General features: G+C 44.8%; 1 protein-coding gene across 1 annotated transcript; it reads right to left on the reverse strand.

Annotated features, from left to right (window-relative positions):
- Nucleotides 1-344: 344 nt before the first annotated feature.
- Nucleotides 345-10,836, reverse strand: F3 (coagulation factor III, tissue factor). Its single transcript, XM_006757268.2, has 6 exons — nucleotides 10,623-10,836; nucleotides 9,387-9,498; nucleotides 5,429-5,619; nucleotides 3,389-3,567; nucleotides 2,675-2,834; nucleotides 345-1,362 (listed from the first exon to the last, which is right to left on the reverse strand). Exons 1-6 carry the CDS (start codon nucleotides 10,720-10,722, stop codon nucleotides 1,226-1,228), a joined length of 879 nt encoding a protein of 292 aa, XP_006757331.1. The 5' UTR covers nucleotides 10,723-10,836; the 3' UTR covers nucleotides 345-1,225.
- Between the last annotated feature and the right edge of the window lie 6 nt (nucleotides 10,837-10,842).

Genomic DNA, 10,842 nt, shown 5'->3' on the forward strand with positions numbered 1-10,842 from the left:
AAGCCAGTCAATGAAGGAAAAATACCACATGATCTCACTCATTCATGGATAATTGAGACCATTATAAACTTTTGAACAATAATGGAGACAGAGGCAGAGCTGCCTCAAACAGATTGTCAAACTGCAGCGGGAAGGCCGGGGAGGGAGGGAAGGTGGGGACTCAGGGGGTAAGAGATCAACCAAAGGACTTGTATGCATGCATATGAGCATAGCCCATGGACACAGACAGCGGGGTGAGGGCATGTGCTGGGGAATGGGAGCAGCTGGGGAGAGGTCAATGGGGGGGAAAGGAGACTCATGTAATACTTTCAATAATAAAGAATAAAAAAACAATAAACGGAAGATATAATAAATGAAACAGTCACAATTCCCAGTCACCTTTATTTATATAAAACTATATTAAATAAATTATCTCAATATATACAAATAGAACAATATCACCTCCATAAATAGAAAATCCCCATATATAAAACCTTTAAAAAATTATATAAATATATACAATGTTGACCATATAAACTTGAAGTACCTTAAATCATAAACTTTATGTAGTTTATATAGTTTCATAAAAATATAGCTAGCTGTCAAGTGTTTAATCAATAGCATTTAAATCAGTTAAAGTGCTAAACTGTAATGCATATGCCCAAAGTTGTCAGGCTTGGTCAGGCAAAATGGAAGTCTTCTGCATTTAACACAGGCATATGTTTTGCCAACTATTTTGAACCTCCAAAAGAACTCTTAAGAAAAGGAAAAAGAACCTAAACTCTACATTTTAAAAGGACAGACAGATGTTAGAAAAGTCCACCCAATTTCCATTTTACTCTCCCACATCGTTTGAAGTCAGCATGTTGAAAGTATTCCAAAAGTCCACCCAGGACTTTTTAAGGCATTTGTTCATTTGTTTTTGTTTAGATGACCTGGTTTCATCTTGAGTGTAGAAAAGACAGTCTAAAGCATGATATGTGCAAAAGGTGCCATAGTGTTAAAAAATAAATTTAAACAACTTGGAATTGGTTGTACCGTTCATTACATTCCAAAGTGACTAGTGCTGGTCTCGAAACCAGAATGCTAATCATGAGAACAGTCAGATAAAGAACTTTCTTTGGGCCCAAGAGTCTCCATGCTCCCAAAATTCATTTTTGTTTCCATATATTCCATCCTTTTAAAAGTTCTTTGTCACAGTGCAATATAAACTCTGCAGAAGTCAGCAGCTCTAATGTCACGTGCTTTATGCAACACGGAGCGGGGAGTTCTCCTTGCCACTTTCCCTTGCTCTGGCCTTCCTGCGCTTGTACAGACACAGGGACAGGGTGATGATGAAGATGATGGCCACGAACACCACTGCTCCGATGATGAAGAACATGTCTGAAAAACAAAAGTTACCAAGTCAATGTAGAGAGAGAGAGCTCGAATCCCATTTATCAGTGGACAGAACTGAGGGCTTAACTCCAAATTACACCATCCTGCTTTTGCATAATTTGAAATTTCTTTCCTCTACTCTTTCCACCACAACGCATTTTGGTTAGGAAAGAATTTGTCAATCCCTAGATGTTGTAGGGCAATTGACAAAGGACAAAAGCTTAAGTAAACTGGTTAATGTTCTTAGTCTAGAGAAAGTACACATAGATGGAAGTAAGAACAGCTGTTAGAAGCAATTGGCTAAAAATAGTGCATAATGCTGAGTTTGGTGGCAATGATTACAGTAGAAGATGAACTATCAGTGCAAAGAGACACACAGAGGGCTACCAGAATTCAGCTGAGATGATAACGGGCTAGGGCAATAAGAAGGCTTCCGGGTGGAGGTGGCAATTACAATGGTTCTCAAAGGACGCATTTCTGCAGATACAGAAGAGACCTGGGAGGCAGCGGTAGGGATGTGCACGAAGACAGAGGCAGCGGAACTCGAGTTGGCTTTAGAAAGATGGATGTGAGGGCTGTGGGTACGATGGCCCAGAGGGTGCAGGACCAGAGAGGAGAGTCCTTTCCTTCTGTCAGTGTCAATAAAATGGAAGAGAATTTATTTTAAAGTGTTTTTAAATTTTAAAATCTCTTCTTAGCAAGGAGCTAGGTCATCATTACTATCCTTTGACTTTTAATCCCTGGAAGTACTCAGAGCACTTTCTTTACAAGGCCTGGAGAGGAACTCCTAGGCTTACAGCTTCATGTACATACGTGTCTACACACCCACAGCAATTCCAGTTAGAAGCCTCTCCTCACTGTGTGTGGACCCCGTGTGTGCACACGCATGGACACACGTACATGGGTATATGTGACAGACTGAATCCCTTCCCTTTCATGGGTTAGACTTTACAGCCCACCGTGGGTGCTCACAGCTGGTCCAGATGCTCCCCGCAAGCCCCAAAGACTAGAATTTCAGTATGAAAACATGCCCAGAGAAATCTGTGATTGACGCTAAACCCCAAACATGGACTATGTGCCTAGTACTCAGCAGAGAGCGTAACACGTGGCAGGCACTCAAGAAAATACTCGCTACCATAAGGGAACAACATAGAAACATTTCTAAAGGCCTAACATTATGAGTAACTTCCAAAAAACACACAAAACCAAGAAAAACCAAGACACTTTCTCTCTGAACAAAGGGCACCCTGGTTCTGCGGCTGGAGCTGGTCCTCGGGAGGGCGCCTGTGCCTCCCGCCTGCCGGGCAGAGCCACTCACCTTTGAACACACCCTTCTCGTGGCTGGTGCACTCGATGGGGCTCTCGGGACTCTTCTGGTTAGCTTTTCGTGATGCAATCACGGCTTGAACATTGAAACAGTAGTTTTGTCCTTTATCCACATCAATCAAAAACTCATTAGTGTCTGTCTTGACCATTTTCTGTTAAAAGATAAAGAGTTCTTAATTCATCTGGGCTCCAAGTGACTTCTTTCTCCTTTACCAGGTCACTGGGGAAGCAAAAGCCTGCATGGACACCTCTGACATACACAGGATTAGAAGTGACTTGGCTAAATGTTCCTCATGCTGACTGCTGAGGGTGCTTTTTCCAAGACTAGAGATATCCAACTTAGCCTCTGTAGGAGATGTTTGCAGTCAAGGAAAGGAAGGATGCCGTATTCATTGTTGAAGGGAAAACAAATTTTGTCTCTGTGATCCTCAATAGAGAGAAATGTGAGACCTGACAGGAACTTTAGAGATGATCTGGTCGAGCCTCTTGGCTGAGGAACCTGTGTATCCAAGGGGGCCTCGCCCAAAGTCACAAGGTCACTCAAAGTCACATGTAGAACCAGGACAGCAAGCACCCTTCTCACCCCACCACACTGCCCTCTCAACCACCCCGTTCTGCTACTTCTGAATTGGGGCAGGAGTGGGTTGTAAAATCAAGGACCTACGATTTAAAGCAAGTCATAAAAACCAGCGGAAGAAATCCTCACCTTTCCTGTACTTGAAGCTTTCCAGTAGGAAAGTGTGTAACTTAAGTCGTCGCCAAAGACATCCCGGAGGCTCAGGAATGTGCCATTCCTTCTGACTAAGGTCCGAGGATCCTGTACCGTCACATTCAGTTTTGTCCCAATTTGTTCAAAACTCTGAATTGCTGGCCGTCCGAGGTTTGCTAAAACAGAAAATAAACTTCGTTGGAACCAAAGAATTCCCTACAAATAGAATCCCATTTAGTTATCACAGTTAATACCCTGGTCATCCCTCATAAAACACCTGCACAGAACCCGTTTCCTAGCAGGAGTGAGCCAAGTGGCACCACGCCGAACCCCAAGACCTGCTATAGAAGCGCTCTCCATTGGAAATATAACCGGAGCCACTGATGTCAGTTACATTTCCTTGTAATCACATTAGAAAATGTGAAAAGGAGCAGGTGAAGTGAATTCCAGTAATATATTTTATTTAACCCATTATAGTGAAAATATTATCATTTCAACAGGTAATCCATTTAAAACTTGTGGAGACGTTTTTCAAAATCTAGTGTGTATTTTTACATTTTTAGCATTTGCCACATTTCTAGGGCTCAATAGCCACACGTGGTTAGAGGCAACTGTATTAAACAACACAGTTGCACAGGATTCCATATTTTAGGTAAAATAAATGAGGGACTGTGGGAAAGCCTGGGAGATGTCCTGGCACCTCAAGGAACCAGTGTTAAGCCTTGGGACTCTGGAGGGCGCAATGATCCCATGTGTTTTGGTTGAATAACAATAAAATCAATCCCAATAATTTAACACAAATTATGTGCAAGTTATGTGTAGGCACATGCAAAATAAATATGCAAACTATATTTTATCTTGTACCAAAAAGGGACTTGAAGTGGCTTACAAAAATCTCAAGAACTGTCACAGAAAACCAAGTGGGTGCCACTAATGGAAGGAGGACAGCCAGTGATCGGGGCGGAGCTATCAGAGGGGGCATGGATGTGGTGTCTAAGGCCCAGCTGGGTGCCGTGACAGACACACAAGCGAAAGACAGGCTCTGGCAAACAGGGGCTCAGGAAAGGCAGCCAGATTCACCTGGGCTAAGGTTACCTTCTATTTCAACCCTCCAGTAGATACCAGAGGGGAAAGGTTGGCTGCCTGTCCCTCTTCCTCTTCTCACCATTCTGGCCTCCAGAAACGCTCCGCTCTCACTGGATGGTCAGAGGGGTAGATAGAAAAGCACCGATAGCACGACCCTTTCACTTTAACCTTTCATTCTAGGTCTTCCTCAAAGACCTTTGAAGATTTAAAGACCTTAAAAGACCTTAAAAGATTCCACCCTTCCTAGTGTGTTACAGGTTTATTATAGTCAGGCCAAAAAATGTAATCTCCCACTTGGCCAGGATCCTGTGCATTCCCCTGGGAGATACTAAGGGCCGCTTACTGGGGCAAAGGCGGGGGAGGAAAGCACTCTGCACTTTCAGAACCTGCTCGAAGCAGGCAGGCTGGGAGTGGCTGGGCAGCGCCCGGCACAGCACGGGGCTCAGCCTTGGCCAGATGAGGTCAGCAAGCCTGACTCTGGATCAGAGGGAAACTGGACTTTCCCTGAGCAGTTGTGACTGTGAAAAGCTGTAAACTGGGACTGCTGGTCTGCTGATGGGATGGAAATGGTGTGTGTGTGTGTGTGTGTGTGTGTGTGTGTGTGTATGAGTGTATATGTATGTAAATAAAATATACATGGAGAAACACTGAAACCCCAGTGCTGGTGGAAGTCCTAGTCCCCCAGGTCCCATCCAGCCTGTCACTGGCATGGTCTGGGGATAGGCTGGGGGAGAAAGTCACTTGGCAACAGTGTTATCAACTCCAAAGTTCACGCACTGGGAACCTCCTACCACATCAGAATGAGTGAAGAGGGCTGGGGCACTTTATGGTTCCTGAGAAAAAAGATGTAGTTCTGAAGAAATCTTGTTTTATCTACAGGCCCCTAAGGGTCATGAGCTCACAAAATGATTCGGGAGCTTATAAAAATGAGAATGAAACTGATCTACTTACTCTCTAAGTAAGGAATGAACTCCGGGGAGTTAGTGTACTTGGGCTCCCCAGTGTAACTGGTGGCATTTGCCGGTGTGGAAAGGACCCGCGCTGAGTATGTCTGCTTCACGTCTTTCACAATCTCATCAGTGACGTCACACTCTGTGTCTGTGATGGAGTAGCATTTGCTTTTCCAGTTTCCTAATCTATGGCTAAAGGAAGGAAGAGAAACGGAACGTTAGGATTTGTATCCAACGGGACAGATGGCTTTCTGGCTGTGGTGCTGTTACAATAATAGCATCCACAACCACTCGTGAGCAGGCACTCCCTTGCTAAGCACTTTAGATGCACTGGCGTCCTCACAGTAACCTGGAGTGGCTCTGTAATCTCTCTCTTCACAATAAGGTAACTGAAGCAAAATGAGATTAGGTGACCAGCTCAGTTACACAACTGATCTAACTTTAAGCCAGACAACAATTTTTGGGGTCTGTGCTCTTAACCATTTTAAATATCTTTCTTAGAATGTACACGATTTTTTATTAAGGCCCAACTATTTATTACTTATTATCTTGTATTATATTCTATTTATTATAAACATTCTATATTCTTTGTAGAATATTGTCAATGTAGTAATAATGGAATCTATATAATATATTCTACATATTACATTCTATCACGACAATTATTGGTGTGGTTATTTAATATTTATTGAATCTACTATATGCCAGGTACTATACTAGGCCCTTTACATGTTACTTAATTTGATATGATCCTTCCAAGAAGGTACTGGATCTTTTTTACTGAAACTCGATATGCTAAGTAATTTGTACAAGGTCATGTAACTAATGGGGTGAGAACTGGGTCTGTTCATCTCATTCTACTACATACCTCTCTCACTTTTACAAGATGTGAATACTTCCCATTAAAGATCACAGCATAACAATAGTATCTCTCTCACAAAGCCTGAAAGACTAAGAGGCTAAAAGATCTTCCTTCATTGAAGAGGAAATTGTTTAAAGAACTTCTATAAATATAAAATTACTTTAAAGGACCCACACAATCCATAGATAAATGTCACTGCGACTTGATTCACACACTTCTGTCCTCTCTAAATTGACAGCCACACTGTTCTTCCCTTCTCTTCAGCATCATCCACTGCCTCATCCCCGACCGTCATTTAGGGCCTTGTTCCAGTCCCACTTTCCCCGGGAATATCCAGATCTCCTTGCTCAGATCGGATCTCTCCCCTCCCTGTTCCCAGCACTGATATCTTCACTAAAGCACTTCATGTTGAATACCGTCTGCATGGTGCCAGGGGCCCGTGCCCTTGTGTTTGCTGTTACGCAGCAAGGCTGTAGGCCTTATACACAGCGGGCCTCGCTCAGTATTAGATGGTTCGCATTTACAGGTTGAATTGGGGGGAAAACAAACTGAATTCAATTGTCCAAATCCATGCACATGAGCTGTAAACAGGTTATTTTTCAAAAATCGGAACTAAATAACACTCTTTGTTCTAAAATCCACAAGCTAACATTGATACAGAAAGATTTTGACTTCTTAGATTCCTCTAATTTTCTGTGACAGAAGTAGAGAGGCTGTTTTAATTCTGGAGTGAAAAGAGTGAAGGAAACACGATGATTCTTCATCCTATGGCAAACATGTTGCTCAGAGAACAGGAGAGAGACTGCTGGGCTCCGAGGCTACTTTCCACCCGACAGATCCGTATTTGGTTTCTCCCAGCTCACACATAGGAATTACAGTACTTAATGCCACCGAAACTAGTGAAATCAGTAAAGCTGTGTGAACAAGTAATAAAGGGGCACTTCTGTAGTAAGCGCCTCTGAACACTGTTATCAGCACTAACATTTTAAAAGCATTCAAGGATCCGCTAGGTATTTATTGCAAAATCTCCTGACTTGGAAATAATAAAAGTCCTGCCTCAATTACTAAAAAATTCCAATGGAATCAAGACTCATCAATGTAGGAACAGGTTGTTTTCTAGGAGCTTTGGAAGTTCCGTTTTAGAATTCAAACGTTCCCAAGGAATCAATCTTACAGGTGATGTTTCGGTGCTTGAGCCAACAGCACTTTGCAACCGTCACTGAAACTATTTCCAAATGGGAAAATACAGTTGGAGCTCCAAGGAGGGGCTGCAGGCCCAGCAGTGGTGCCCCATGGCTGGGGACAGGCCAGTGGTGGGTGCAGAGGAGCAGCAGGTGCAGAGGAGAAGCAGGTGGAGAAGCTGCCTTTAGAGAAGGAAAACTGGGAGGGAAGGCGGCTCACTGAGGAGATGGAGCCTCACAGAAAAACCCGAGGAATAAGGAGAAACTCGTGTTTTGGCACCAACCCTCCTTCCTCCTCCCAGCTCTGGGGGCTCACAGCGGCTGCGGCAGACCCGCCAGAGAAGGTGGTGGTGGTAGAATACCGGGCAGACCTTGGTTCCAGACCCAGCTGGGCCCTCACCATCAAGGCACTCATGGATTAATCCCTCACCTTCTTAGGGCAATAATTTTCTTTCCTATAAAATGACTTCTGTGGTCCTTTTCACCAACACAGAAGAGTGAGGTCTGCAGCAGGGTGGAGGGACTGCTCACAGGTCCTAGCACATGGGCGAGAGTATGAGATCTGGGCTCTGCAAGAACCCCGTGTCCACGAAGGCCCCCAACCAGCAGCTTTGCATTAGGATGTTTGCACACAGGGGCTGCGTTCACTTGAATATCAGCCCTGGGAAGTCCAAGAACTGAGAGCTAACAAAGGCTTATGTTTAAAAATCAGGGAAACCATAATATGTTCCCACATGCCTACTAAACATAAGACTGAATATATTTCAGAGGTAAGCATTCCTCCTAAAATGTTATTTGCAATCTCCAGAAGGAAGTATCTACCAAAGTAAACTTCAGCTCTTGACTAGTGGAAACTGAATTGACAACTTTGACCATAATCATAATTATGACTTCAGGTTATGAAATTCCTCTCTCACCCTCCCTCTATCTATACAAGCATTTCAGTGTGCGCGTTCTCTCTCTCTCTCTCTCTTTCTCTCTCTCTCTCTCTCTTCTCTGTGGGTTTGGCAACAGTCATCATGACGTTCATTTTGTGAAACAAGAACATCTACCTAAAAGACTGCCTCCATATGTAGGAGTTGCATTCCTAATACTATAAAAAGGCTCAACAAGCTAAACAATACAAAACAAAAAGCAAAACACCTTAATTTTAGCCAGTGATACTTTTGTGCCTTTATACAACATGTTAAAATAATTCCCACAGCTGCTCTCCTCTAATTAATAAGATCTCTCCCAAGCCTCCCAGAACCTTTCAGAAACAAGAAACTTACAAGAATATAGAGAAAACATCGAGAAAGACATGTCCACATTTAGACTGAGTATACTGAATTATGGGCTCTGAGGGAGAACTGTCCATCAGAGCAGCCCTGACAGCTGAGCGTGCAGTCAGAGGAGTATTTCTTTCCAGCGGGGTGAGTCACAAAATTGACCTCCTCTGTTAGCACGTATGCAACTGAAGTTTGAATCATGAGTCCAAGGATGAATGCATCCAACATTGCTACAGGGCAATGTATGTATCCAAACTCCTGCACACCTCTTCCCTTCCCTAACACGTTAGAGCAGGCTTACAGTCTAGACAGCACGGAAAAAGACGGGCGCGCTTAGGTGAGATTAGTTATCCATCCAGAATCATATCTAACAGTGACATCAAGCCTTGCTCAATAAGGTTCACCTCTCCATAGCTTCTACTCCACTTAGGAATTTTTCCATCATCTCCAAAAGCAATTAAAATGTTTTATCAGTTTAAGGGCTGGAAATGTGGCAGGCTTGGCAGAGTATGGCAAATTACCATGTCATCTATCCAATAACCTCAACCATCAGTCAGCTTTAAAGACATTTAAAGTAGAAACATCAAGACAGCACAGGGAAGGAGAAACATCAGAAGCCGTATTTTCCTCTTTTTGTATCTAACTTACCTTATCTGAACAGTGTAGACATGATTGATGGGCTTGGGCTCCCACTCCAAAATTGTCTTGAAATTTGTTGATTTCCAAGTTATATTATATGCTACCACCACACCGGTAGTGCCTTTAAACAAAAGAGAAGCAGCTATTGTTACATGAACTTCTCAGCACACGATTTCACGTTGAAGGTATAAAACACCTTTCCCCCTAAACATCACCATAACCTCACAGTAATTTTTTTTTTCCAACTATGAAAGCTTCATTACTGAATTATCCGAGAAAAAAAGTCTCAAATTTTTCCCAAACCCAGAATGTCCTCATGGTAGGTTCTTCCTTGTAATGTAAAGAAACAGGCAAGGATCTTGAAATTATTGTTTGAAATTATTCACGTGGGACTCCCTCCGATAACCTGACCAGGACGCACAGCCCAGGAGCCATCAGGGCCCTGGGGGGTCCCTGACCCAGCTGGGGGAGCCTACGACTCCAAGGATGAACTCTGGCAGGGAAGGCCCGCTAGGAAGGGTCTTCCATAAGGGCACCCCCACATGTGCTGGAAAAGGGCAAATCCCACATGTGTGAGAGCAGTTAGGGCTGCATATAATGAAAAAGCCAAATCTTGATCCTTTTCATTTTTATCTAAAATGTCTCTATCCTGAAACGTCAGTAGACACCTAGGCAGATGTTGGGCCTGTCACACCGGAGGATGCTTGAACACGGTTAGGACGCTTGGTTATTAAGGTCTGCGTTGCTAAGACTGGGCAGGTCAGTCGCACAGGCACACGGAGGCATGGACAATGTAACGACTGCTTCAATCCAAGCGACATTCTGCAACAGGATTGCCTCTAACTCAATCTAAACTAGGACGAGCAAGCCAACACCGAGGGCCGCTCTTTATTAGGTGCCCACTTAAGGATACTATCCAAACCACTGCAGGCTGACCCGTGCAGGTGCGGACCCAAGTACCACCTTCAAGATCACTGGGAAGACCGGGCAGCTGCAGCCCACCGGGTAGTGCACCTTCGAGCCCGCGAGCTGAGTGAGCCTCCAGATGCAGGCGGGGTCCCAGGCACCAAGCGCCTACCCTCCAGCTCGCGCCCAGGTTGGTTCAAACGCGGGTGGGTGAGCGCGGCTGAGTTGGGCAGGCGCCGGGGGCACCTCCAGGCAGCAGGACGAGCCCGCTGTCAGCCAGGACTGATCCCCGCTTCGGACAGCGCGCCCCAGGAATTCCGGGAGGCGGGTGCCACTCACCTGAGGCTCCGGCCACCTGGACAAGGACCCAGCCGAGGAGGAGTGTCCTAGAGACAGCGGCCTCGGGGCAGGTCACCCGGGGTCCGGTGGGAGACGCCATGTCCACGAGTTGCTGGCGAGGTCGGGAGGATTCGTCGCGCCCCGAAGGCTGGAGAGGTCGGGCTGAATGCGCCCCTGGGGAAAGAGCGGGAAGGGGCGCGGGGAGCCGAGTCTGGAGAAG

This window comes from Myotis davidii, unplaced genomic scaffold (assembly GCF_000327345.1).
Source record: "Myotis davidii unplaced genomic scaffold, ASM32734v1 scaffold53, whole genome shotgun sequence".
Classification (NCBI taxonomy): domain Eukaryota; kingdom Metazoa; phylum Chordata; class Mammalia; order Chiroptera; family Vespertilionidae; genus Myotis; species Myotis davidii.